The sequence below is a fragment of the Chlorocebus sabaeus genome, chromosome 11 (assembly GCF_047675955.1).
Source record: "Chlorocebus sabaeus isolate Y175 chromosome 11, mChlSab1.0.hap1, whole genome shotgun sequence".
Taxonomy (NCBI): domain Eukaryota; kingdom Metazoa; phylum Chordata; class Mammalia; order Primates; family Cercopithecidae; genus Chlorocebus; species Chlorocebus sabaeus.
The window spans coordinates 120,740,216-120,765,553 of NC_132914.1; the positions used below are offsets into that span (position 1 = coordinate 120,740,216).

General features: G+C 51.7%; 1 protein-coding gene across 1 annotated transcript in view; it reads right to left on the reverse strand.

Annotated features, from left to right (window-relative positions):
• RILPL1 (Rab interacting lysosomal protein like 1) overlaps positions 1-25,338 on the reverse strand; it is a 61,359-nt gene that overhangs the window by 17,897 nt on the left and 18,124 nt on the right. Inside the window, exons 3-4 of the mRNA XM_008005125.3 lie at positions 12,319-12,437; positions 11,447-11,668 (exon numbers count right to left, since the gene is read on the reverse strand). Coding sequence (XP_008003316.1) covers positions 11,447-11,668; positions 12,319-12,437 — 341 coding nt within the window. The remainder of the gene's footprint in view (positions 1-11,446; positions 11,669-12,318; positions 12,438-25,338) is intronic.

Sequence of the window (25,338 nt, forward strand, 5' to 3'; positions counted from 1 at the left end):
TCAGAACTGTATCAGTGTGGACACTTCTTTTGAGTTCTTCTGGGTGTTTACCTGGGAGTGGGACTGCTGGGTCATAGGCTAAGTCTGTGTGTAACTGGCTGAGGAACTGTCAAACCGTTTCCCACAGCAGCTGCTCTATTTTACAGCAATGCACAAGGGTTCCAATTTCTCTACCTTCTTGCCAACAGTTATTTTCCTTTTTTTTTTTTTTTTTTTTTTTTTTTAATCACAAGGAAGCTTTTGCAAGTCAGCCAGTCAATCTACAGGTGGCCCACACTCTCAAGGTAATGGAGTGTCCCCAACGCTCCTGAGCCACCAATGTCCCGTGACCAACCAGGAGTGGACAGAGGTCAGGACAGCAGTGAAAAAGCTCCAGAACGGGGAAAGGGAGAGGGAAATAGACGTCCCTCCCCACCTCAAGAAAAACTCCATAGGCCTGGCACCACGGCTCACACTTGTTAATTCTAGCACTTTAGGAGGCTGAGGCAGGAGGATCACTAGAGCCCAGGAGTTTCAGACCAGCCTGGGCAACATAGCAAGACCTCATGTCTACAAAAAAGAAAAGAAAGAAAATTAGCAGGGCATGGTGGCTTGCCCCTGTAGTCCCAGTTACATAGGAGGCTGAGGCATGAGGATCGCCTGAGCCCAGGAAGTGGAGGCTGCAGTGAGCCGAGATTGTGCCACTGCACTTAAGGCAGTGTCTCCAACGAAGTGAGACCCTGTCTCAAAAAAACAAAACAAAACAAACAAAAAAAAACCCATAGCAGCACAAGGAGAAGGGGACTAACTCCAGCCTGGATGTGCCCTGGACAGGAGGCTGAGGGATTCCAGAAGGCAGAGCTGAGAAGCTTCACACCCTGGGGGAGGCTGGAACCGGCTGTTCTGGGAAAGGACGCATGAAAGGAGACACCACCCACTGCTGGGGCACTTCAGGTGACAGCAGAGCCACACAGCAGGCCCAGGTTGGGGGAGCAGGCTGACGCTGCCCAGCCTTGGGGTCGGAGTCGGCACGGTGCAGCAGAAGAGAGGCCTCCATGCAGCGGGAAGCTGAAATCTGGCCCGCGCCACCGTCGCAAACTGTGGGCAGCTGAGGGGCCTCTTCCCACCCAAGAACAAGGGGAGGAAACGTTGGAGGATTTAGTTTCCAAAGAAAGTATTCTAGGCGTCTGCTGATACCACAGTTTAGGCGGGCTGTGTCCTCAGAGGACATCTTCAACGTCCGATCTCCTCTGCAGCGCCTCCAGGGATGCTCTGGAACCACCCAGCAGCCATACACTCCATGTCTCCACCCAAGATCACACAGAGCAGGCAACGGATCCGCGGCCGGCATTCAACCGCACCAGTTCTCCTCTTTCCCTGGCTCAGCTTTACCAAGGAGCAACCCTGGACATCTAGTTAGCCAACACTTACTGAGCGCTAACTTTGTGCCTTGCCAGCCACAAAGCTCAGTCCTGGGAACAGAGTCAGACAGATGAGGCTGAACAGAAGAAACACATAAATAGAAACTTATGGCCAGGTGCGGTGGCTCAACACCTGCAATCCCAGTACTTTGGGAAGCTGAGGCGGGCGAATCACCTGAAGTCAGGAGTTTGAGACCGGCCTGGACAACATGGTGAAACACTGTCCCTACTGAAAATACAAAAATTAGCCGGGCAGCCGGGCACGGTGGCTCACGCCTGTAATCTCAGCACTTTGGGAGGCCAAGGCGGGCAGATCACGAGCTCAGGAGTTCAAGACCAGCCTGGCCAATATGGTGAAACCCCGTCTTTACTAAAGAAATACAAAAATTAGCCGGGTGTGGTGGCACGAGCCTGTAGTCCCAGCTACTCTGGAGGTTGAGGCAGGAGAATCACTTGGACCTGGGAGGCTGAGGTTGCAGTGAGCCAAGATCGCGCCACTGCACTCCAGCATGGGCGACAGAGTGAGACTTTGTCTCAAAAAAAAAAAAAAAAAAAAAAAGAGCCAGGCGTGCTGGTGGGCGTCTGTAATGCCAGCTACTTGGGAGGCTGAGGCAGCAGAATCGCTTGAACCCAGGAGGTGGAGGTTGCAGTGAGCCAAGGTCATGCCATTGCACTCCAGCCTGGGTGACAAGAGCAAAACTGTCTCAAGAAAAAAAAAAGAAGAAAGAAAGAAAGAAACAAACTTACAAAGTGGCCTAATAAAAGAGGTGCACCACCGGGCGCGGTGGCTTATGCCTGTAATCCCAGCACTTTGGGAAGCTGAGGTGGGTGAATCACCAAGTCAGGAGATCGAGACCAGTCTGCCCAACATGGTGAAACCCCATCTCTACTAAAAAATACAAAAATCAGTCAGGCGTGGTGGTGGGCACCTGTAATCCCAGCTACTCGGGAGGCTGAGTCAGGAGAATTGCTTGAACCCAGGAGACGGAGGTTGCAGTGAGCTGACATGGTGCCATTGCACTCCAGCCTAGGCGACAGAGTTAGACTCTGTCTCAAAAAAGAGAAAAAAAAAAAAAAGAAAAAAAAAAAAAAAGGTGCACAGACACCAGATCTAACTGGAGAGGATCAGGGAAGATGTTAATCAGATGTGGTCTCTATGCATGGAGTCTTGAAGAATGTGTAGGAGTTCACCAGGAACTCTAGGCATTAGTGGTATAGACCAGAGGTTGCAAACTAAGTCCTTAGAACATCCCAGTGCTGCTGACCCACATTTTGTTTGGCCCTCACTGTGTTCTAAAACTCTGTTGAATTAGCTGCCAACTCTTTCAGATCAGATTTCATCTTGAAGTTTGTGTTTTGGGCTTCCTGTGAAAAGTGCACTGGAAGATCGGGCCCCACTGGCAACGCCAGGCTGTTTCTGAGCAGCAGCTGCTCCCTTTTCCATTCCCTTTCTCCTTCTCCTGCCTGGACCCCACGGGCAGCAGTGGCCCCTGCTGTGGACCTGAATCCTAAGTTTCCTCCAACCCCTTCCTCCCAAGACAGCTTGGATCCTGCCTTTCATAGCAGGCCAGGGCCTTGCCTCTCCTGTGTCTCTGGGAGGGACCATCTGACAGCCATCCCCACACCCTGGGGAAAGAGCAAAGCCCTTCAAGGGAACTCCCAAACCCTCACCTCTTGAGAGGCCTCTGGGCAAAGCCACCCGCCCCTCTGTCTGGGCTTTCATCTCCCCATCTAGCCCTTGATAGCCCAGAAATATTTCTAAGGGCCCTTCCTACCCAGGTACCTGGGGATTTCCGTGAACACACACTTTCAAAGCCACAGGAATTTCCTGCTCACTCCTATTAGGTTTTCCTTAGAAAACCTACTAGGGCTTCCTTAGAACCTGAGTTCTTTTTTTCTGGAGAAGGGACAGTTCATTTCTGGGGAGGAATGGCCTGATTCTTTTAGAGTTTGGGGAAATCCCAGCAAGGTATGCAAAGCCCTTACTCTCTTTTTTCTTATTTATTTTATTTTTATTTCATTAGAGATGGGGTCTCACTTTGTTGCCCAGGCTGGTTTTGGACTCCTGGGCTCAAGTAATCCTCCTGGCTCAGCCTCCTGAAGTGCTGGGATTACAGGCGTGAGCCATTGTGTCTGGCCCCAAAATCCTGACTCTGTTTTTTTGTTTTTTGTTTTTTTTTTGAGATGGAGTTTCGCTCGTTGTCCAGGCTGGAGTGCAATGGCGCGATCTCAGCTCACTGAAACCTCTGCCTCCCAGTTCAAGTGATTCTCCTGCCTCAGTCTCCCAAGTAGCTGGGACGACAGGCACACGCCACCATGCCTGGCTAATTTTGTATTTTTAGTAGAGATGGGTTTCGCCATGTTGGCCAGGCTGGTCTCGAACTCCTGACTTCAGGTGATCCACCCGCTTTGGTCTCCCAAAGTGCTGGGATTACAGGCGTGAGCCACCAGGCCTGGCCTGACTTCTAATACTATCACCTGAAAGCGCAGGCAGAAGGACAGCCCTGGGCTCCAGCTTCTCCAGAGGCCACCAGGCAGTGACCGCAGTGCCGCGGGCAGCCCAGGACTATCCGGTTCAGACCGAGAGAGACCAAGCAGGCTCTTTCCAAGATGGCAATCGAGCCCCATCGGCCGAGGTCCTCCTAGGCTTACTCCATGAGGGACCGGGAGTCGGCTCGAGTTAGCTGAGATAAGCCGGGGCCTCTTCTGTGGGGTGTCTGCTGATCCCCGGAGGTACTTTGGGCACACCTTCAGGGCGATACCCTGAGGCCTCAGCTGCTTCCCAGGAAGGCCCAAGAGACCAATTAACAAGTCATAGGACTGCCCAGAGGCCTTAGGGAGGCAGCATCCTGGGCCAGGGCCTCCATCCCGAGGCCTTAGGAATGCTCCTCGCTGCCTGCGTGCCTCAAAGCACCCTGCCCTCCCACGGCAGCCCCTTCACGGTACTTCTGAGCAGCCCCTGGCCCAGCAATGGGGAATGACTGTGCTCTGGTCACACTTGGCACCTCCTGGCCTAGCATAAATTCAGTGCATAAATTCTGCCTGCCTTTCAGCCAGCATATGCCTGTCTGCTTTCCCAATGTAGGCAGCCCGCACTTTACAAAACAAACACAAAACCTATTACGAAATCAAAACGTGTGGCCAGGCACGGTGGCTCACGCCTGTAATCCCAGCACACTGAGAAGCTGAAGTGGGCGGATCATTGGAGGTCAGGAGTTCGAGACCAGCCCAGGCAACGTGGTAAAACTCTGTCTCTACTAAAAATACACAAAAATGAGCTGGGTGTGGTGGCGCACACCTGTAATCCGAGCTACTCGGGAGGCTGAGGCATAAGAATTGCTTGAACCCAGGAGGCAGAGGTTGCGGTGAGCCGAGATCACACCACTGCACTCCAGCCTGGGTGATGGAGTGAGACCCTGTCTCAAAAAAGAAAAAAAAAAAAGAAAAAAATTGATGGCTGGGCGCCGTGGCTCATGCCTATAGTCCCAATACTTTGGGAGGCCGAGGCAGGCAGATCATTTGGGGTCAGCAGTTCAAGAGCAGCCTGGGCAACATGGGGAAACCCTGTCTCTATTAAAAATACAAAACTTAGCCTGTCATGGTGGTGGGCGCCTATAGTACCAGCTATTCGGGAGGCTGAGGAAGGAGAATGGCTTGAACCCGGGAGGTGGAGGCTGCAGTGAGCCGAGATTGTGCCACTGTACTCCAGCCTGGGTGATAGAGTGAGCCCCTGTCACACACACACACACAAAATATATATATATACACACACACACACACACACACACACATATATATATAGTCTGTGAAAGGCAGGAAACCTTGAGTTGAAATATGAGGCCCTGGATTAATGAGAAAACATGCTAAGTGAAAGAAGCCAGGCAGGACCACATGTTGTAGGATCCCACTGATGCCATGTCCTGAACAGGTGAATACACAGAGCGAAACAGCCTGCTGGTGGCCAGGGGCTGGGGGAGGGGAGGAGGCCGCTACCGCAGGAGCAGGGGTTTCTGATGGGGGTGAAGGGAATGTTCTGGACAGTGGTGATGAGCACACAAGAGCTAAAGTGCGTGGCATATCAATTATATCTCAATAAGGAAGTTATAAAAATAGAAAGAGCCTTGTCTCCTGGTGATCACACGGCAATGACAGTGACACAGCTCAGAAAGAATTGCGTGGCAATGATGAGAGAGATTCCTTTCTAGCTCTGCAACCCTCCATAGCTCTCACGTCCTCCAAATCCTGCCCTGGGACAAACCCCTGACCCCAGCCACGTGCTGCACGTTCTCCAGCCTGGCTCACTGTTCCCCCTGCCCGGAATGGCCTGTGCACAGTCCACCCTGGGACACGCTACCCAGCCACAGGATCCGGCCTGATGCCTTCGAGATCTGTCTTGACCCTGCCTCTTTTTTTTTTTTTTTTTTTTTTTTTGAGATGAAGTCTTTCTCTGTCGTCCAGGCTGAAGTGCAGTGGCTTGATCTTGGCTCAATGCAACCTCCACCTCCCGGGTTCAAGTGATTCTCCTGCCTCTGCCTCCCCGAGTAGCTGGGATTACAGGCACCCACCACCATGCCCGGGTTTTTTTGTATATTTAGTAGAGACAGGGGTTTCATCATGTTGCTCAGGCTGGTCTTGAACTGACCTCAGGTGATCCAACTGCCTCGGCCTTCCCAAGTGCTGACTACAGGTGTGAGCCACTGCGCCCAGTCCTGTCCCTGCCTCTTGACTTCGCCAAGCCCTCTTCTGATCTTATAGTCCTCTCTCCCAGCTGCGCGAAACAGCCAACCTATGAGTCAAGCTCATTCCCCTCCTTTGTCAGATGGTGAAACTGACCACCAAAGAGATGGACAGGCCCAGGTCACACAGCAGCAAGTGGTGAAGCCACTCACTGCAACCTGCAGCTCCCTGTGTGACTGACAAGCATCCTGAACTCACACAGCTGCAAGGGATGGATGTGAACCCAGCAAAGCTGCCCCGAGCCTGGGAAAGCGCACTGCAAAGCAGCCCTGTGGGTTCACATTACCGCAGCCTCATTTTACTCCCTCATTTCTCCCCGGCCCCGTTGGCTGCCAGACAGGGAAGCTGAAACTGACAGGCAGTCGGGCCAAGGTGTGAAATGTCCCTTGTTGCTAAAGAGTCCTGGAACAGGGGTGGGAGTCCTGATGTTCTTGAGACCTGGGTTTGGCCCGGGGCCTGCCTGGCCAGGAGACTGGCCTGAGCTCTTGTGGGGCCTGAAGGTTGGAAGGGGCACACTAGGAGCAGGGGGCAGGGCAGAGGTGGCGACCGCCCCACGCTGGGCCTGGAGGTTATGTCTTTGGCACCGGCCTCCTTCCCACTGTCACAGATTGAGTTCAGCCCTCACCTTCTCACCTGGGTTACTGCAAAGGGCTCCTGACAACCATCCACAAGCTCCTTCCCTGTCCTTCAGTGTAACAGCTGAGTGTGTCGCCAGCCTGCTGAACCCCTGCGAAGGACCCGCACCCCCGCTGCTCAGAGCTCTGTGTGGTCCCTGGGTGCCAACTCCCCAGCACTGCTGACCACAGCTGTTGTCTCTGCCTGGCCTTTATCCTTCCCTCAAGTCTTTGCGCTAAGTCACCGCCGTTTTCTTCTGGAGAAAGACCTCCCTCCCACTTTCAGTCCATGTGGCTTGGGTCGCAGCCATGTGACTCAGGAATAAACATGCATATTCTAGGTCTCTGGCCACAACAGTTGCTTCAGTGATGGGCCAATGAGGATTCCCTGAGGCTTTTGCTGGGACTCCAGGGAAAGAGGCCATTTCTTTTGACTGGGGTTGCTATGCTGGTCAAATACTAGTGGCGACTGTATGGCAAAGAGCCTGGCTGAGAATGACAACAGCACAGAGGAAAGCAGGGCCTGAGAAGGTCAGAGCCACATTCCCAAGAGCAGCTCGTGAGCACCTGGAGCCAGCCGTACCTGAAGCCACCCCTAACTCAGAGCTTTTAGTTACGCAGTCAATAAATTCCTTTTTTCCCTCTTAAACCTTTTCTTTAAAAAAAAAAAAAAAAATGGAGTCTCGCTCTGTTGCCCAGGCTGGAGTGCAGTGGGGCTATCTCAGCTCACTGCAAGCTCCGCCTCCTGGGTTCACGCCATTCTCCTGCCTCAGCCTACCGAGAAGCTGGGACTACAGGCGCCCGCCACCACGCCCGGATAATTTTTTTGCATTTTTAGTAGAGACAGGGTTTCACCATGTTAGCCAGGATGGTCTCGATCTCCTGACCTCGTGATCCGCCTGCCGCAGCCTCCCAAAGTGCTGGGATTACAAGTGTGAGCCACTGCACCTGGCCCCATTTTTTTTTTTTTTTTTTGAGACAGAGTCTCGCTCTCTTTCCCAGGCTGGAGTGCAGTGGCACAATCTCAGCTCACAGCAACCTCCACCTCCCGAGTTCAAGCGATCCTCCTGCCTCAGCCCCCCGCAGTAGCTGGGATTACAGGCACGCACCACCATGCCCAGCTAACTTTTGTATTTTTAGTAGAGACGGGGTTTCGCCATGTTGGCCAGGCTGGTCTTGAACTCTTGACCTCAGGTTATCCACCCACCTTGGCCTCCCAAAGTGCTGGGATTACAGGCGTGAGCCACCACGCCCAGACTTTTTTTTTCTTTTTTGAGACAGAATCTTGCTCTGTCGCCCAGGCTGGAGTGCAGTGGTGCGATCTCAGCTAACGGCAACCTCTGCCTTCTGGGTTAAAGCAATTCTTCTGCCTCAGCCTCCCGAGTAGCTGGGACTACAGGTGTGCAACACCACGCCTGGCTAATTTTTTGTATTTTAGTAGAGATGGGGTTTTGGCATGTTAGCCAGGCTTGTCTTAAACTCCTGAGCTCAGGAAATCTGCCTGCCTTGGCCTCCCAACTCTTAAAACCATTTTAACTTAGGCTTATATCATTTTTAGCCAAAAGCAGCCCTTAACCACTCCTTTTTTTTTTTTTTTTTTTTTTTGAGACAGAGTCTCACCCATCGCCCAGGCTGGAGTGCAGTGGCTTGATCTTAGCTCACCACAACCTCCACATCCCGGGTTCAAGCAATTCTCCTGTCCCAGCTCCCCAAAGTAGTTGGGACTACAGGCACGCACCACCACACCCGGCTAATTTTTGTATTTTTAGTAGAGATGGGGTTTCACCACGTTGGCCAGGCTGGTCTCGAACTCCAGGGCTCAAGTGATCCACCCACCTCAGCCTCTCAAAGTGCTGGGATTACAGGTGTGAGCCATCATGCCTGGCAACTACTCCTTTTTAAGACTTCTCTCCCTGACCTTCCTCATGTATATCCCAGATGCCTGTCCTGTCCTACAGCAAACCTGGCAGGATACTTAATGACTGTACTGGGACTTGAACCCACCTGACTCTGAGCTTGTCTGTCCTACCTCCCCTACCTATAACTCAGGTTACTAGCGCAGGCTCTGCAAACTTTCTTTTTTTTTCTTTTTTTTTTTTTGAGATGGAGTCTTGCTCTGTCGCCCAGGCTGGAGTGCTGTGGCGTGATCTCGGCTCACTGCAAGCTCCGCCTCCTGGGTTCACGCCATTCTCCTGCCTCAGTCTCCCGAGTAGCTGAGACTACAGGCGCCCGCCACCATGCCCAGCTAAGTTTTTTGTATTTTTTAGTACAGACGGGGTTTCACTGTGTTAAGTCAGGATGGTCTCTATTTCCTGACCTCATGATCCGCCCGCCTCAGCCTCCCAAAGTGCTGGGATTACAGGCGTGAGCCACCGTGCCCGGCCTACATCTGCAAACTTTCAACAGCTCATAAATATCTTCTGGGAGAAACCACAAGCCTGAGTGTGTCCCTAAAGTTCACTCTACTTTTGTGAAACAGCATCTCCATTTTCCACATTTCTACCTGTCAAAGTCTTAGCGTTGTTAACACTGACGCCCAGCTTCAGGAACAGCTCTTCCCTGAAACCCCACCTCCCCACCTCTGCTACGATGAAGGATCTCACCCTCTGTGTTCCTGGCACAGTCTGGGGGCACATTTAAGGATCAGACACCCCTAGTGCCCACCTCGCAGCCCTGGGCCTACCTGGATGTTAGCTGTGGCTGTGATGGACAGCTCTGGCCATGCGGACAGTAACGTGCAGTGTTGTGCAACCATCACCAATCTCTAATTCCAGATCATTTCCATCACCTCCAAAGGGAACCCCATGCCCATCAGTGTCACTCCCCATTCCTCCCTCCCCCAGCCCCATTCGGACACCCATCTACTTTCTGGCTTTATGGATTTGCCTGTTCTGGGACATTTCATGCAAATGGAGTCGCACACTGGCCTTTTGGGCCTGGCTTCTTTCACTCCGCATGATGTTTTCGCGGCTCATCCGTGCTACCGCGTGGCCCGGGCTGCATTCCTCCTTAGGGCTGAATCGTATCTCCCCGTATGGACAGACTGTTCACCCATTCATCCACTGATGGACGTGTGGGTTTTTTCCACCTTTTGGCAACTGTGAATAGTGCTGCTACAAGGTCTTACTCTGTTGCCCAGGCTGGAGTGCAGTGGCTCAATCATGGCTCACTGCAGCCTCCAACTCCTGGGATCAAGTGATCCTCCTGCCTCATCCTCCCAAGTAACTGGAACTACAGGTGCCACCACACTTAAGTTTTTCTTTTTTTTGAGATGGAGTCTGACTCACTCTGTTGCCCAGCCTGGAGTGCAGTGGCACAATCTCAGCTCACTGCAACCTCCGCCTCCCAGGTTCAAGCTATTCTCCTGCCTTGGCCTCCCAAGTAGCTGGGATTACAGATGCCCACCACCATACCCAGCTAATTTTTGTATTTTTAGTAGGTATGGGGTTTCACCACGTTGGCCATGCTGGTCTCAAACTCCTGACCTCAAGTGATCTGCCCGTCTTGGCCTCCCAAAGTGCTGGGATTACAGGTGTAAGCCACCACACCCGGCCCAAGTTTTTTTTTTTTTTTTGAGATGGAGTCTCGCTCTGTCACCCAGGCTGGAGTGCAGTGGCGCGATCTCGGCTCACTGCAACCTCTGCCTCCTGGATTCAAGCAATTCCCCCGCCTCAGCCTCCCGAGTAGCTGGGACTACAGGCATGGGCCACCACGCCTGGCTAATTTTTTTGTATTTTTAGTAGAGATGGCGTTTCACCATATTGGCCAGGCTGGTCTCGAACTGCTGACCTTTGTGATCTACCCACCTCGACCTCCCAAAGTGCTGGGATTACAGGCATGAGCCACCATGTCCAGCCAAGTTTTTAATTTTTAAACAATTTTTTGTAGAGATGGGGTCTCACTATGTTGCCCAGGCCGGTCTTCAGCTCCTCGCCACAAGTGATCTTCTTGATCCCTTTGCCTCAGCCGCTCAAAGGGCTGGGATTACAAGTGCAGGCGACTGCACCTGGCCTTCATGTAAAAGTTTGAACACCTGTTCTCAATTCTTTTGGATATGTGCCTAGGAGTGGAATTGCTGGGTCATATGGTACCGTGTGGTACTAAGGTCTGGACTAACTAATGTCTGCCTCCCACACTAAACTGTAAGCTCCAAGTGGACAGGGATCATGTCTGTATTTTGCTCGCTATTTTATCCTCTGGGCCGGCTACATGGTCAATAATCATTGGTATGAATAAATAAATAAATGGCAGGTGCCTAATAACCACCACTGAGGTGGGAGAATGCAGAGTCTGGGGTTCCAGCCCCTCAGCTGTGTGTCTTCAGGCCAGTAGCTTCACTCTCTGAGCCTCTCGTTTTCTCTCTCTCTTTCTCTCTTTTTTCTTTTTTTGAGACAGGTCTGGCTCTGCTACCCAGGCTGGAGTGCAGTGGTGCAATCATGGCTCACTGCAGCCTTGAACTCCTGGGCTCAAGTGATTCTCCTGCCTAAGCCTCTCAGGCAGCTGGTACTACAGGTGTGCACCACCACGCACGGGCTAATTAAAAAAAAATGTTTGTAGAGAACTGGGGTCTTGCTATGTTGCCCAGGCTGGCCATTTTCTTAAGTATAAAGGGGAAAACAAGGCAACCCTGCCTGCCTTGAGCCAACCCCCAGACTTACCCTCCACTACCACCTCTGCACCCAGCTTCCTGCTCACCTCAGGCTCCTCCTCCCCATTCTGGCTGTGCTCCCCTTGCAGCCTCTCTCGCAACTTCCCCAGCTCTGCTCGCAGACTGCCCATCTCTTGCTCCTTGGTCTGCAGGTCTGCCTCCAGCTCCACCTTCTGTTCGATCAGGGCTTTCCCCTGGGCCTCCACCACCGTGACCCGGTGCCGAAGGTCATGGTTGATCTTCATCAGCCGTGTCTGCTGCTGCTGTAACTGTACAAAAAGGGAGACCATTGTGCAGGGCTGCCACCTGCAGTAGCTCAGGTTGTGCACTGCACAATGGCAAACCATTCTTAGGTGTGCCATTTATATTGCAGACATCTTTGTTTGAAAGTTGTTCATATTCTTATAACTGATGATGCTAGAGATGGGCAATTTGTGTATTTACTATGATAATTTTATGGCAAATGGAAGCGTGTCTTGCTAGAATTAATACATTATGAACACTTCCCAACAGATGGAGGTAACATGCCTTCAGAAAGGGGAATTTTTTTCTGATTTACACAGAAACACTGTATGGGTTCCTGGAGCATGCTGGACCCTGCTCAGTCTGCTCACAGAGAGGCCTGAAGTTGGGGGGCTGGTGGAGGCCTTGGGGTCAGAGCTAAGGCTGCCAAGGCCTCGGGACCTTCCTAGGAGGCGGGAGGAGCCTGCTCACTGGGCAGTGCCACGTTCCCTCCTGCTCTGCAGGTGAAGTCTTGCTGTTTCCAGGCTGGGCCCGCCAAGCCATGAGCAGGATCCACACCCCACGGAGCCCTAAGAATGAAAGCAAGGGTGAGAAGGGACCTGCTGAGTGGAGGGTCTGGTCTCTGGCTGGCACCTACTGGCTGGGAGGGTGGACACAGGTTAGGGGTATCACTCACAGCCTCGACGTCCTCATTTTTCAGGCCCAGCTCCCTGTCCTTGGCACGGATCTCGTCGCGTTGTTTGTCCACCACCTCTTTCAGCTTCTTCATCACCTGCCGCTCCCGCTCTGACATGCCTGGGTGGGCAAGTGAGACCGGCAGGTGAGCCCACCTTACTCCTCTGTGGAAATCATCCACCGCTTCTGCTGAGGATGAAACTGAGGTCTCAGTGGCCCCCAGCCTCATCCTCTACGCCCTCCACTCACTCCCTTCGCCCCCCCTAGTGCCTGCTTGATATTCCTTGATTCCCCCTGAGCTCATTCCCACCTTGAGGCCTCTTCCTTACCCATTAGTCCCTTCCTTCTCACCTCCCCATGGCTGGTGCACCTCATTTTTCAGGCCTCAGCCCAAACGTCACCTCTTCACAGAGGCCTCCCTTCCTCTGACCACCCAGTGACAGCCCCCACCTCCCACCCACCCGATTCGTTCATTTCCCTCCATGCCTGACCCACCATGTATTACCTTTATGGCACTTTTTTACAATTCCTATGTGTGTCTTACATTCTTTTTTTTTTTTGAGATGGATTCTCACTTTGTTGCCCAGGCTGGAGTGGAGTGGTGCAGTCTTGGCCTTCTGCAACCTCTGCCTCCTAGGCTCAAGTGATCTTCCCACCTCAGCTTCCCAAGTAGCTTGAGGCAACAGAAATGTGCTACCTCGCCTGGCTAATTTTTGTATTTTTAGTAGAGATGGGGTTTCACTATGTTGACCAGGCTGGTCTCAAACTCCTGAGTTCAAGTGATCCACCCACCTCGGCCTCCCAAAATGCTGGGATTACAGGGGTGAGCCACCGTGCCCGGCCTCTCACATGCTTTTATCTGACGAAAGATGATACAGCACAGTGATTCACAGGGTGAGCTCGAGCTCAGACACTGGCTCTCCTATTTATCAGCGGTTTGGTTTGGAGCTAGTGTCTTTGTGCCTCAGTTTCCACCTCTATAAAGTAGGGATAACAGTCCCCACAACTCATGGGGCTGTTGTGAGGATTGATTATGCCAACCTAAATAATAAACAGAGAAAGTTATCTAAAATAAGAGATGGGCCAGGCACTGTGGCTCATGCCTGTAATCCCAGCACTTTGGGAGGCTGAGGCGGGTGGATCACCTGAGGTCAGGAGCTTGAGACCAGCCTGGCTGACATGATGAAACCCTGTCTCTACTAAAAATACAAAAAAAATTAGCCAGGTGTGGTGGTGCATGCCTGTAATCCCAGCTACTCGGGAGGCTGAGGCAGGAGAATTGCTTGAACCTGGGAGGTGGAGGTTGCAGTGAGCCGAGATCGTGCCATTGGACTCCAGCCTGGGTGACAAGAGCAAGACTCTGTCTCAAAAATAAAAAGTAAATAAAATTTAAAAATAAAATAAAAGATGGCCATACATGTTGGCTCACGCCTGTAATCCCAGTGCTTTGGGAGGCTGAGGCAGGATAATCACTGAGGCCAGGAGTCTGAGAGCAGCTTGGGCAACATAACGAGACCCTGTTTCTACAAAAACATTTTTTTTTTAACTAGCCAAGCGTGGTGGTGTCCACTTGTAGTCTTAGCTACTTAGGAGGCTGATGAGGGAGGATCACTTGAACCCAGGAGTTTGAGGATGCAGTGGGCTCTGACTGCACCACTGTACTCCAGGCCTGGGTGACAGAACAAGACCCTGTCTCAAAAACAAAACAAAACAAAACAAAACAAAAAAAACCAACCCAGAAAACAAAATAAAAACTGTAATCCCAGCACTTTGGGTGGCCCAGGCAGGCAGATCACCTAGGTCGGGAGTTCTAGACCAGCCTGACCAACATGGAGAAACCCCGTCCTTACTAAAAATACAAAATTAGCCAGGCGTGGTGGCACATGCCTGTAATCCCAGCTACTCGGGAGGCTGAGGCAGGAGAATAGCTTGAACCCGGGAGGTGGAGGTTGCAGTGAGCCGAGATCGCACCAGTGCACTCCAGCCTAGGCAACAAGAGTGAAACTCCATCTCAAACAAAAAAAAAAAAAAAAAGGAAAAGTTATTTATTTGGGAGTAGAGTGTTGCAATGGGAATCTGCCTGCCATAGTAAACTATGTGTATTCAGGGAGGTAAAGGAAGACAAAGATTTTTAAAGGAAAAAATAAGGAGGGTTATATAATTGTTTAAAGTATTAATAATTATCCTTGGCTATAAAGATAGATCAATAACAAGGGTGACTGTAGTCTGAGGCTGGACCAGCTACTGCCAGGCAGACGTCGGGCAGAAGTCTTTTTGTGTAAGGTTACAAAGGCCTTTGTGCAAAGCTGTCGTTTTTCCACAGTCTTTTTTGTTATCGGGCATGCAAGCGTGAAAACCCTCTCTTCATGGCCTTCTCGGGTTCCATTTGTCAGGGTTTTGGGTAACACTGGTGACCGCATTTTGAGTCAGACAACTTTCACAGTTAATACACACAGAGCCCTGAAGATGGTGTCTGGCGCACTGCAGGCGGGCGAGGTCCACCCTCATCCCTACCCCCAACTAGACTGTCAGCCACAGGAGGGCAAGGCCCTGTCCGCCCTAGTCACTGTTACATTCCCTGGGCCCCACATGGTGCCTAGCACACCGCAGGTGCCTATTAAGTTATTGTTGAATTAATGACCTGTGAGGATGGGTGCTGTGTCAGTTTCCTGCACCTGCGGTAACAAATGACCAATAATTTTGGTATCTCAACACATCAGAAATTTATTTTCTCATAGCTCTAGAAGCTAGAAGGTCCAAATGGGTCTGAAATCAAGGTGTTACCAGGGCCATGCTTCCTCTGGAGCCTCTAAGGGAGATTTTTTTTATTTTTTTGAGACAGAGTCTCACTGTGTCACCCAGGCTGGAGTGCAGTGGCGTGATCTTGGCTCACTGCAGCCTCTGCCTCTTGGGTTCCAGTGATTCTCCTGCCTCAGCCTCACAAGTAGCTGGGATTACAGGCATGTGCCATCATGACTGGCTAATTTTTTCTTTTCTTTTTTTTGAGACGGAGTCTCACTCTGTGGCCCAGGCTAGAATGCAGTGGCATGATCTTGACTCACTGCAAGCTCCGCCTCCCAGCTTCACACCATTCTTCTGCCTCAGCCTCCTGAGTAGCTGGGACTACAGGCGCCCGCCACCACACTTGGCTAATTTTTTGTATTTTCAGTAGAGACAGGGTTTCACCATGTTAGCCAGGATGATCTCGATCTCCTGACCTTGTGATCCGCCTGCCTTAGCCTCCCAAAGTGCTGGGGTTTACAGGCGTGAGTCACTGACTGTGCCCAGCCATTTTTTTGTTTTGTTTTGTTTTTTGAGATAGAGTATCACTCTGTAGCCCAGACTGGAGAGCAGTGGCGTGATCTCAGTTCACTGCAACCTCTGTCTCCGGGGTTCAAGTGATTCTCCTGCCTCAGCCTCCCAAGTACCTGGGATTACAGGCACCCGCCACAACCCAGCTACTTTTTCTGTATTTTTAGAAGAGACAGGGTTTCCCATGTTGGCCAGGCTGGTCTCGAACTCCTGACCTCAAGTGATCCACCCACCTCAGCCTCCCAAAGCGATGGGATTATAGGCATGAGCCACCGAGCCCGGCCCAGGGAGATTTCATTCCTTCCCTCTTCCAGCTTCTGGTGGCCACCAGCACTCCTTGGCTTGTGGTTGCATCACTACAGTCTCTGCCTCTGTGGTCCCGTGGCCTTCTCCTCTTCTGTCAGTGCCAAATCTCTCCCTGCCTCCATCTTACAAGGACACCTGTGATTACATTCAGGGCTCATCCAAAGTAAGCCAAGATAACATCCCCATCTCAAGATCTGGAATGAAATAACACACCTGCAAAGACATTACCATATCAGGTGACATCCACAGGTTCTAGGAACTAGGACCTGATATTTTGGGGCCATTATTCAGCCTTCCATAGGTGCTGGCACTGCCAGTGCACCCCTGCTCCCTGAAGCCTGGGCTGGCCTGCAATGGCCAGGCTCAGTCCCGGGTGAATGAGGGGGAAACGTCCCTCCATAGCCCCCGGGACTCAGGATATGCAGCCAGATCTAATCCCATGAGGAGAAAGCACAGAGGTGACCCCTCAGCTATTGCCTTGGCCTGACTGTCCCCCCAGGCTGCTCCACTGCATCAGAGTCCTTGCCGCTGACCTCCTCTCTCTTGCCTGGTGGTCACCACCATGAACAAGCATCCCTGGTGTGTTTCCAGAACAGCGGGCGACGCTGCCAGGGCCACAAACCCACGTAAGGCCTGGGTCCTGAGCTTGAAGAGCTTAGGATTTTATGTGATCGTCCTGGAGGCATCGGCCTGTCTCATTTGTCTCTGTATTCCAGGGCCCCACACATGGCAGACGCCCGAGGCTGGCCAATGAATGAGGACTGGTTCTTCTTCCGCGCTCCCAAAGTGCAATGTACTCCTGACAAGCCCAGGAAGGATAAACTGATTTACACCCCGGACCCTATTTCGTTCTCATTCCCAACCACTGGAAATGGGTCTTATTATCATTAATGTTGTCTCTAACATCAGTCCCATTTTACATATATGAAAAACTGAGGCCCAGAGATATTTTTTTTTTCTCTCAAAGTCTTACAGCCAAGAACTCAAGCCCAGGTTTTCTGACTCCAGATCCCACGTCTTCTCCGTGATACTAGGCTGCCTTGCCACCAGGGCACAAGACGCAGAAGGCTCCCTTAAGGTCACCAGGATGTGTCACTATGGGGCAGACTCTAATCCCCACTTTCTCCCAGACAGAGCCACCTTCTGGGGGTACCCTCCCATATTTTTGCATACGTGCACACATGTGTACCCCCACAAGAATATTCACCCATCAAGTTTTTTTGTTGTATTTTTTTTTTTTTTGAGACGGAGTCTCGCTCTGTCGCCCAGGCTGGAGTGCAGTGGCCAGATCTCGGCTCACTGCAACCTCTACCTCCTCGGTTCAAGCAATTCTCCTGCCTCAGCCTCCTGAGTAGCTGGGACTACAGGCATACGCCACCATGCCTGGCAATTTTTGTATTTTTAGTAGAGATGGGGTTTTACCATGTGGGCCAGGTTGGTCTCGAACTCCTAACCTCAAGTGATCCACTTGCCTTGGCCACCCAAAGTGCTGGGATTACAGGTGTGAGCCACTGCGTCCAGCCTGTTTGTTTGTTTAGAGACAGGGTCTTGCTTTGTCACCTAGGCTAAAGTGCAGTAGCATGATCACAGCTCACTATAGCCTTGACCTCCCATGCTCAAGTGATTCTCCCATCTCAGCCTCCCCAGGACCTGGGACCACTGCGTGCACCACCGCACTTCGCTAATTAAAAAAAATTTTTTTTAAGTCTCACTGTGTTACCCAGGCTGGTCTTGAACTTCTGGCCTCAAGCAATCCCCCCACCTGAGCCCACCAAGCACTAGGATTACACGTGTGGGCCACTGTGCCCGGCCATCGAGCTTTTGTTTTTTTTTGACCCAGGGTCTCTGTCACCTTGGCTAGAGTGCAGTGGCAGGATCACAGCTCACTGTAACCTCCACCTCCTGGGCTTCAGTGATCCTCCCACCTCAGCCTCCGAGTAGCAAAGATGCACCCTACACCTGGCTCGTTTTTGACTCTTTTTTATAAAGACAAGGTCTTGCCATGTTGCCCAGGCTGCTCTCAAACTCCTGGGCTCAAGCTATCTTCCCACCTCAGCCTCCCGAAGGGCCCTGATGGCAGGCATCAGCCACCACACCTGGCCATCAAGTGTTTATTGAGCACCTGCTGTGTACATGACACCGAACTAGTCATGAGGGCCAGCACAGAGAATACATGAAACCTGATTCTGCTCTCACTGGTTTACAGATGACAGACAGGCACGTGCCATTACAGACCAGGTCGAGCCCCGTGACAGATGTGACAGGGGCTGAGAAAAGTGACCAAGGAGACCCCACACAGACCGCGGGCGCAGGGCAGGCCTCTCAGGGCAGGGGTCATTTCCACTAGGACTGGAGGCCACAGAGGAAGGGAGGCCTGGTGGCAAGGACAGCGCAGTGCAGGCGGCAGCGAGTGCAAAGGCCCTGGGGGAAGGGCTGCAGCGGGGGCTGAGGGCAATGTGGGCTGAGGCGCAGAGGCTCAGGAGCTAAAACAAGCGCAGGCCACATAGTGCCTTAAGACTCGGGTCAGGGGTTGGATTATCCCCTGCAGGGACAACAGGAGCCTCAGGGTCTCAACAGGTAGGGGCCGTGCAGAGCAGGAGGGTCAGGCGGAGGAGACCAGGAAGGGGCAGCCAGAGAGGATAGACTTCCGGACTTCTAGCAGGGGTGGGCGTCCTCTGTATGCACATGACATGGCTGGAGGGGAAGGACCCTGCAGTACAGGGAATTACGGGAAATGTGGACAGGGCCCCAAGGCACTGGGAGGCCCCAGAGAGCGGTACAGAAATCTGAGCTCCACCACCTGGTGCCATCGAGGCTCACAGCTTATGACTTCTGAAGTGACGTTCACCTCTCTGAGCCTCTACTCACTCGTCTGCAAAATGGGTACGTGAATTATTTTTCCCTCCTCCACCTTTCAGATGATGCTGTTCATGTAAAGTACATACAGTAGTAAGTTATACAAAGCCATGAAATGGGACGGTGTGTCCTCCCACCAGTGGCCATGGCGGGCATGAGTGCAGCCCTTCAAGCTGAATGACCACTGCGGTTTCTTCTTGTACCTGCTGGGTCCTGCTCAGCTCTGAGGCAGAGAGCTGCACAAAAGCCCTAAGACCCCACAGAGACGTCAGCCCTGGCTGGTGTGTGGAGGCAGGGATGAAAAGATGGGGCAAGAATCCATTTAGCCACCAGAATGGCTAATATGAGAAGGACGGATGCCACCAAATACTGGTGAGAAAGTGGGGAAGCTGGAAGACGCGGGCCTTGCTGCTGGAAGTGCTACTGTGGAAATTCGTTTGGTGTTACCTGCTAAAGCTCACACTCTAGCAACTGTATTGTGGGGACCCTCAACAGGCAGGTGTGCCCACATGCCTCAGGAGGAAGATGGTGAAATTAACCACTGTACAACCCACATAGTGTGGCTATTTGAAAGATTGAGGCCAGGCACAGTGGTTCATGCCTGTAATCCTAGCACTTTGGGAGGCCAAGACAGGAGGACTGCCTGAGCCCAGGAGTTCGAGACCAGCCAGGGCAACACAGGGAGACTCCGTCTCTACAAAAAATTTAAAAATACTAACTGGGTGTGATGGCACACGCCTGTAGTCCCAGTTACTCAGGAGGCTGAAGCAGGAGGATTGCTTGAGCCCAGGAGTTTGAGGCTGCAGTGAGCTATGATCATGCCACTGCATTCCAGCCTGGGTGACAGAATGAGATCAGGTCTCAAAAAAAAAAAAAAAAAAAAAAAAGACAGGTAATAGGATGTATGTGTGTATGTATAAGGATTTGGAGAAATTAGAACCCTACTGCTGGTGGGAAGCTAAAATGGTACAGCTAGGCCATGCGTGGTGGCTCACGCCTGTAATCCCAGCACTTCGGGTGGTGGCTCACGCCTGTAATCCCAGCACTTTGGGAGGCCAAGGTGGGCGGATCGCTTGAGGTCAGGAGTTTGAGACCAGTCTGGCCAACATGGTAAAACTCCGTCTCTACTACAAATACAAAAATTAGTTGGGCATGGTGGCGCACACCTGTAATCCCAGCTATTTGGGAGGCTGAGGTATGAGAATTGCTTCAGCCTGGGAGATGGAGGTTGCAGTGAGCCAAGATCTCACCACTGCACTCCAGCCTGAGCAACAGAGCAAGACTCTGTCTCAAAAAATAAAATAAAATGGTACAGCTGCTATGGAAGACAGTGTGGAGGTTAAACACAGAGTTACCATTTAACCCAGCAATTCTAATCTAGGTAGAGACCCCAAAGAACTGAAATCACATGTCCACATAAACACCTGTACACAAACATTCATCACAGCCTAATTCATAATAGCCAAAATGGGAAACAAGCCAAATGTCCCTCAACAGATGAATATGAATCAACAAAAAGGGATACATCTTTTTGTTTTTTCTCTTGAGACAGAGTCTCACTCTGTGCCGCAGGCTGGAGTGCAGTGGCGTCATCTTGACTCACTGCAACCTCCACCTCCTGGGTTCAAGCGATTCTCCTGCCTCAGTCTCTTGAGTGCTGGGATTACAGGCGTGCGCTACCAGACCTGACTAGTTTTTGTGTGTTTAGTAGAGATAGGGTTTCACCATGTTGGCCAGGCTAGTCTCGAACACCTCACCTCAAGTGATCTGCCCACCTTGGCCTCCCAAAGTGCTGGGATTACAGGCATGAGCCACCGCGCCTGGCCATGATGCATTTTTTTTTTTTTTTTTTTTTTTTTGAGACGCAGTCTCATTCAGTTACCCAGGCTGGAGTGCAGTGTTGCAATCTCAGCTCACTGCAAGCTCTGCCTCCTGGGTTCACGCCATTCTCCTGCCTCAGCCTCCCGAGTAGCTGGGACTACAGGTGCCCACCGCCACGCCCGGCTAATTTTTGTATTTTTTAGTAGAGACGGGGTTTCACCGTGTTAGCCAGGATGGTCTCGATCTCCTGACCTCGTGATCCGCCCACCTCGGCCTCCCAAAGTGCTGGGATTACAGGCGTGAGCCACCGCGCCCCATGACATATTTTTACAACGGAATATCAGTTAGCCATAAAAAGGAATGAAGCACTAATTCACGCTACAGCATGAATAAAGCTTAAAACACGATGCTGAGTGAAAGAAGCCAGGCACAAAGTTGTACGACTCCAGCTACTTGGAAGGCTGAGGTAGGAGGATCACCTGAGCTGGGGGGTTCGAGGCTGCAGCAGGCTATGATTGTGTCACTGCTCTTCAGCCTGGGTGACAGAGTGGGACCCTGTGTCAAAAAAACAAAAACAAAAATGTTGTACGACTCCATTCACATAAAATGTCCAGAATAGGTCAGTCCACAGAGACAGAAAGAAGACCAGTGGCCAGGCACAGTGGCTCCCACCTGTAATCCCAGCACTTTGGGAAGCCGAGGCGGGCGGATTGCACTCCACCTGATGTCGGGAGTTTGAGACTAACCTGATCAACATGGAGAAACCCTGTCTCTACTAAAAATACAAAATTAGCTGGGAGTGGTGGCGCAGGCCTGTAATCCCAGCTACTCGGGAGTCTGAGACAGGAGAATCACTTGAACCTGGGAGGTGGACGTTGCGGCGAGCTGAGATCATGCCACTGCACTCCAGCCTGGGCAACAAGAGTGAAACTCCATCTCAAAAAAAAAAAAAAAAAAAAAGAGACGACCACTGATTACCTAGGGCTGGGGGAAATGGAGGAATGGGGGATTGCTTTTGGGATGACAAAGATTTCCAAAAATCAGACAGTAGTGAGAGTTGGACAACTTTGTGAATATTCTAAAAACCACTGAGTTGGGCCAGGTGCGGTGGCTCATGCCTGTAATCCCAGCACTTTGGGGGGCCAAGGCAGGAGGATCACTGGAACTCAGGAGTTCAAAACCAACCTGAGCAAATAATTGAGACCTCGTCTCTAATAAAAATAAAAAAATTAGCCAGGTGTGGTGGCCCACGCCTATAGTTCCAGCTACTTGGGAGGCTGAGGCAGGGGGGTTCGAGGCTGCAGCGAGCTATGATTGTGCCACTTCTCTTCAGCCTGGGTGACAGAGTGGGACCCTGTGTCAAAAAAACAAACAAAACATAAAAACAAAAACAAAAACAAAAAACCCACTGAGTTGTCCACATTTAAAAGGGTGAATCTTATGATTTCTCCAATTCCAAAAAGCATATACTGTATGATTCCATGTATATGAAGTTCAGAACAAGGCTGAATTAATCTCTGGAGACAAAGGTCAGAGTCAGGGTGACCTTGTGAAGTTTTGTCTGGGAAGGGACGAGAAGGTGCATTCTGGGGTGTTGAACTATTCTCTATCCTGATCTGAACATACATGCAAAAATTCATAGAGCCGTACACTTAAAATGTGTTCACTTCACTCTAAGTTATACCTCAATTTAAAATGTTAAGGCCGGGCACAGTGGCTCATGCCTGTAATCCCAGCACTTTGGGAGGACAAGGTGGGAGAATCGCTTGAGCCCAGGAGTTAGAGGCTGCAGTGAGCTATGATCGCATCATTGCACTCTACCTGGGTGACAAACTGAGACCTCATCTCAAAAAAAAAAAACAAAGTTGTTAAAAAAAAAAAAAACCAAAACAATAGCCAAGGCTGCACGCAGTGACTCACACCTGTAATCCCAGCACTTTGGGAAGTGAAGGAGGGCGGATCACTTGAGGTTAGGAGTTGGAAACCATCCTGGCCAACATGGTGAAACCTCGTCTCTACTAATAATACAAAAATGAGCTGGAAATTGCTTGAACCCAGGAGGCAGAGGTTGCAGTGAGCTGAGATCACACCACTGCACTCCAGCCTGGGCAAGAGAGTGAGACTCTGAGACTCTGAGACTCCGTCTCAAAACAACAAACAAACAAAAAAACAATAGCCAAGAGGTGGAAGCAAGCTAAATGTCCAACAACGGATGAATGCAATAAAGAAAATGTGGTCTGTCCATACAATGGAATGTTACTCAGCCTTAAAAAAGGAAGGAAATCGGCTGGGCACAGTGGCTCATGCCTATAATCCCTGTACTTTGGGAGACCGAGGTGGGTGGATCACCTGAAGTCGAGAGTTTGAGACCAGCCTGTCCGACATGGAGAAACCCCATCTCTACTAAAATACAAAATTAGCCAGGCGTGGTGGTGCATGCCTGTAATCCCAGCTACTTGGGAGGCTGAGGATGGAGAATTGCTTGAACCTGAAAGGTGGATGCTGCAGTGAGCTGAGATCGCGCCATTATACTCCAGCCTGGGCAACAAGAGCAAAACTCTGTATTTTAAAAAAAAAAAAAAAAAAAAAAAAAAAGAAGGAAATCCTGTCACATGCTGCCACATGGATGAACTCTGAAGACCTTACGCTCAGTGAAAAGGCCGGGCACAAGGGACAAATGCTGTATGATTCCACTTACAGGAGGAGCTCCCTAGAGAAGTCAAACCCACAGACACGGATGTGGAGTTTTCGTCGGCAAGATGAAAGCGGCCCAGCGCTCTGCTCTCCACCCTCGTGCACACAGTAAACACCGCTGCCCTGTGCACTTACACAGGCTGCAGAGAGGCAATTCTGTGATGTGTTTTCCACCAGAATGTTTAAAAGGAAAAGATAAGAAACACTAGCTGGCCAAGGGCCCTTCTGGTACAATTCCTCCCCGCCTGCTGATGGCGGAAGATGAGGACCACCGGTCCCCGGAGCCGAGGCCTGGCAGGCGTGGGGCAGGGGCTCCCGATGAGGAAGATGGGGGAAGACAGAGGAAGCCCCCCCGGACCCCTAGGGAGCCCAGCAGCAGGGCCGGGTGTCAGCAGGTGGCTGCAGGAGTTGCTCTGTGTCCACTTTCTCTAAGTGCAGAGCCAGCGACCAAGCCAGGCCCCCCGCTTGCAGTTGTGAAGTGGTCCCTCTCCCCGTCAGTCCTGCTCTCCTGCCTCCGGCCATGGGTCCTGTGAGGGATCCCCGGGCCACCTGGGGGGCCCACCTGTGCCCTCTTCTCTCTCTGCCCCAGGGCCACTGCTGCGGAGCACTGCTAGGTTGAGCTGGTGGGACCCAGGGACACGGCTAATGCTTCCCAGAAAGGTGACCCTTGGGCACGTGGGGGGTGTGGTGTGAGGTGTGTGTGTGTGTGTGTGTGTGGTGTGTGAGGTCTGTGTGTGTCCGTGTGAGGTCTGTGTATGTCCGTGTGAGGTCTGTGTGTGTGGTGTGTGTGAGGTCTGTGTGTGTGGTGTGAGTGTGAGGTCTGTGTGTGGTGTGTGTGTGAGGTCTGTGTGTGTGGTGTGAGTGTGAGGTCTGTGTGTGGTGTGAGTGTGAGGTATGCAGTGTCTATGTGAGGTCTGCATGTGTGTGTGTGGTGTATGTAAGGTTTGTGTGTATGTGGTGTGTGAGGTCTGTGTGTGTGTGGTATATGTGAGGTCTGTGTGTGTGGTGTGTGCAGTGAGTATGTATGTCTGTGTGGTGGCGTCTGTGTGTGTGTGTGGTGTGTGTGAGGTCTGTGTGTGTGGTGTGTGAGGTCTGTGTGGTGTGTGCAGTGTAAGTGTGTATGTCTGTGTGGTGGTGTCTGTGTGTGGTGTGTGAGGTCTGTGTGTGTGTGGTGTGTGAGGTCTGTGTGTGTGTGTGGTGTGTGAGGTCTGTGTGGTGTGTGCAGTGTGAGTGTGTATGTCTGTGTGGTGGTGTCTGTGTGTGGTGTGTGAGGTCTGTGTGTGTGTGGTGTGTGAGGTCTGTGTGTGTGTGTGTCTGTGTGGTGGCATCTGTGTGTGTGTGGTGTGTGAGGTCTGTGTGTGTGTGGTGTGACTGTGAGGTCTGTGTGTCTGTGTGTGTGGTGTACGTGGGTGGGTGTGGGTGTATATGCGTGTCTGTGTGTGTGGTGTATGTGTGTGGGTGGGTGTGGGTGTATATGTGTGTCTGTGTGTGTGGTGTACGTGGGTGGGTGTGGGTGTATATGTGTGTCTGTGTGTGTGGCGTATGTATGTGACATGTGTGTTTGGGGGCTGAGTTCCCATGTAGACAGAAGTCAGTGTCAAAGCCACAACCCCCCACCCGCCGCCTGCTGTTTGAATACTTGTCCCGACATGCCCTGTGCTGGGGCGCCAGGACCTACTCATTGACTCCTTGCTGGGGCTGCCTTGGCTCTCCAGAGAGAGAGGTGGGCGGGAGGCGAGCGTGCAGAGAGAGGGGCGGCTGGGTCCACGTGGAAGCCCAGCAGCCTCATCACCTTCCTGGGCGGCACCGTAGGAGCTGTGAGACCCAGGCAGGAGCCTGGCGCCTGACTCCGATCCCGGCTTCGCCTCTTAGTTGCTTTCCCCTCAGGCCTCGGTGCTCTCTTGAGAGGCCTGTGCATGGTTCTCCCATGTGAAGTGCTCACAACAGAGGGGCCCAGGGCCAGAGTGTCTGAGTGTCTCAAGTGTCGGCTGTCATTGTATCCTGCTCGCCGCTAAGAGAAAGTACAAGAGTG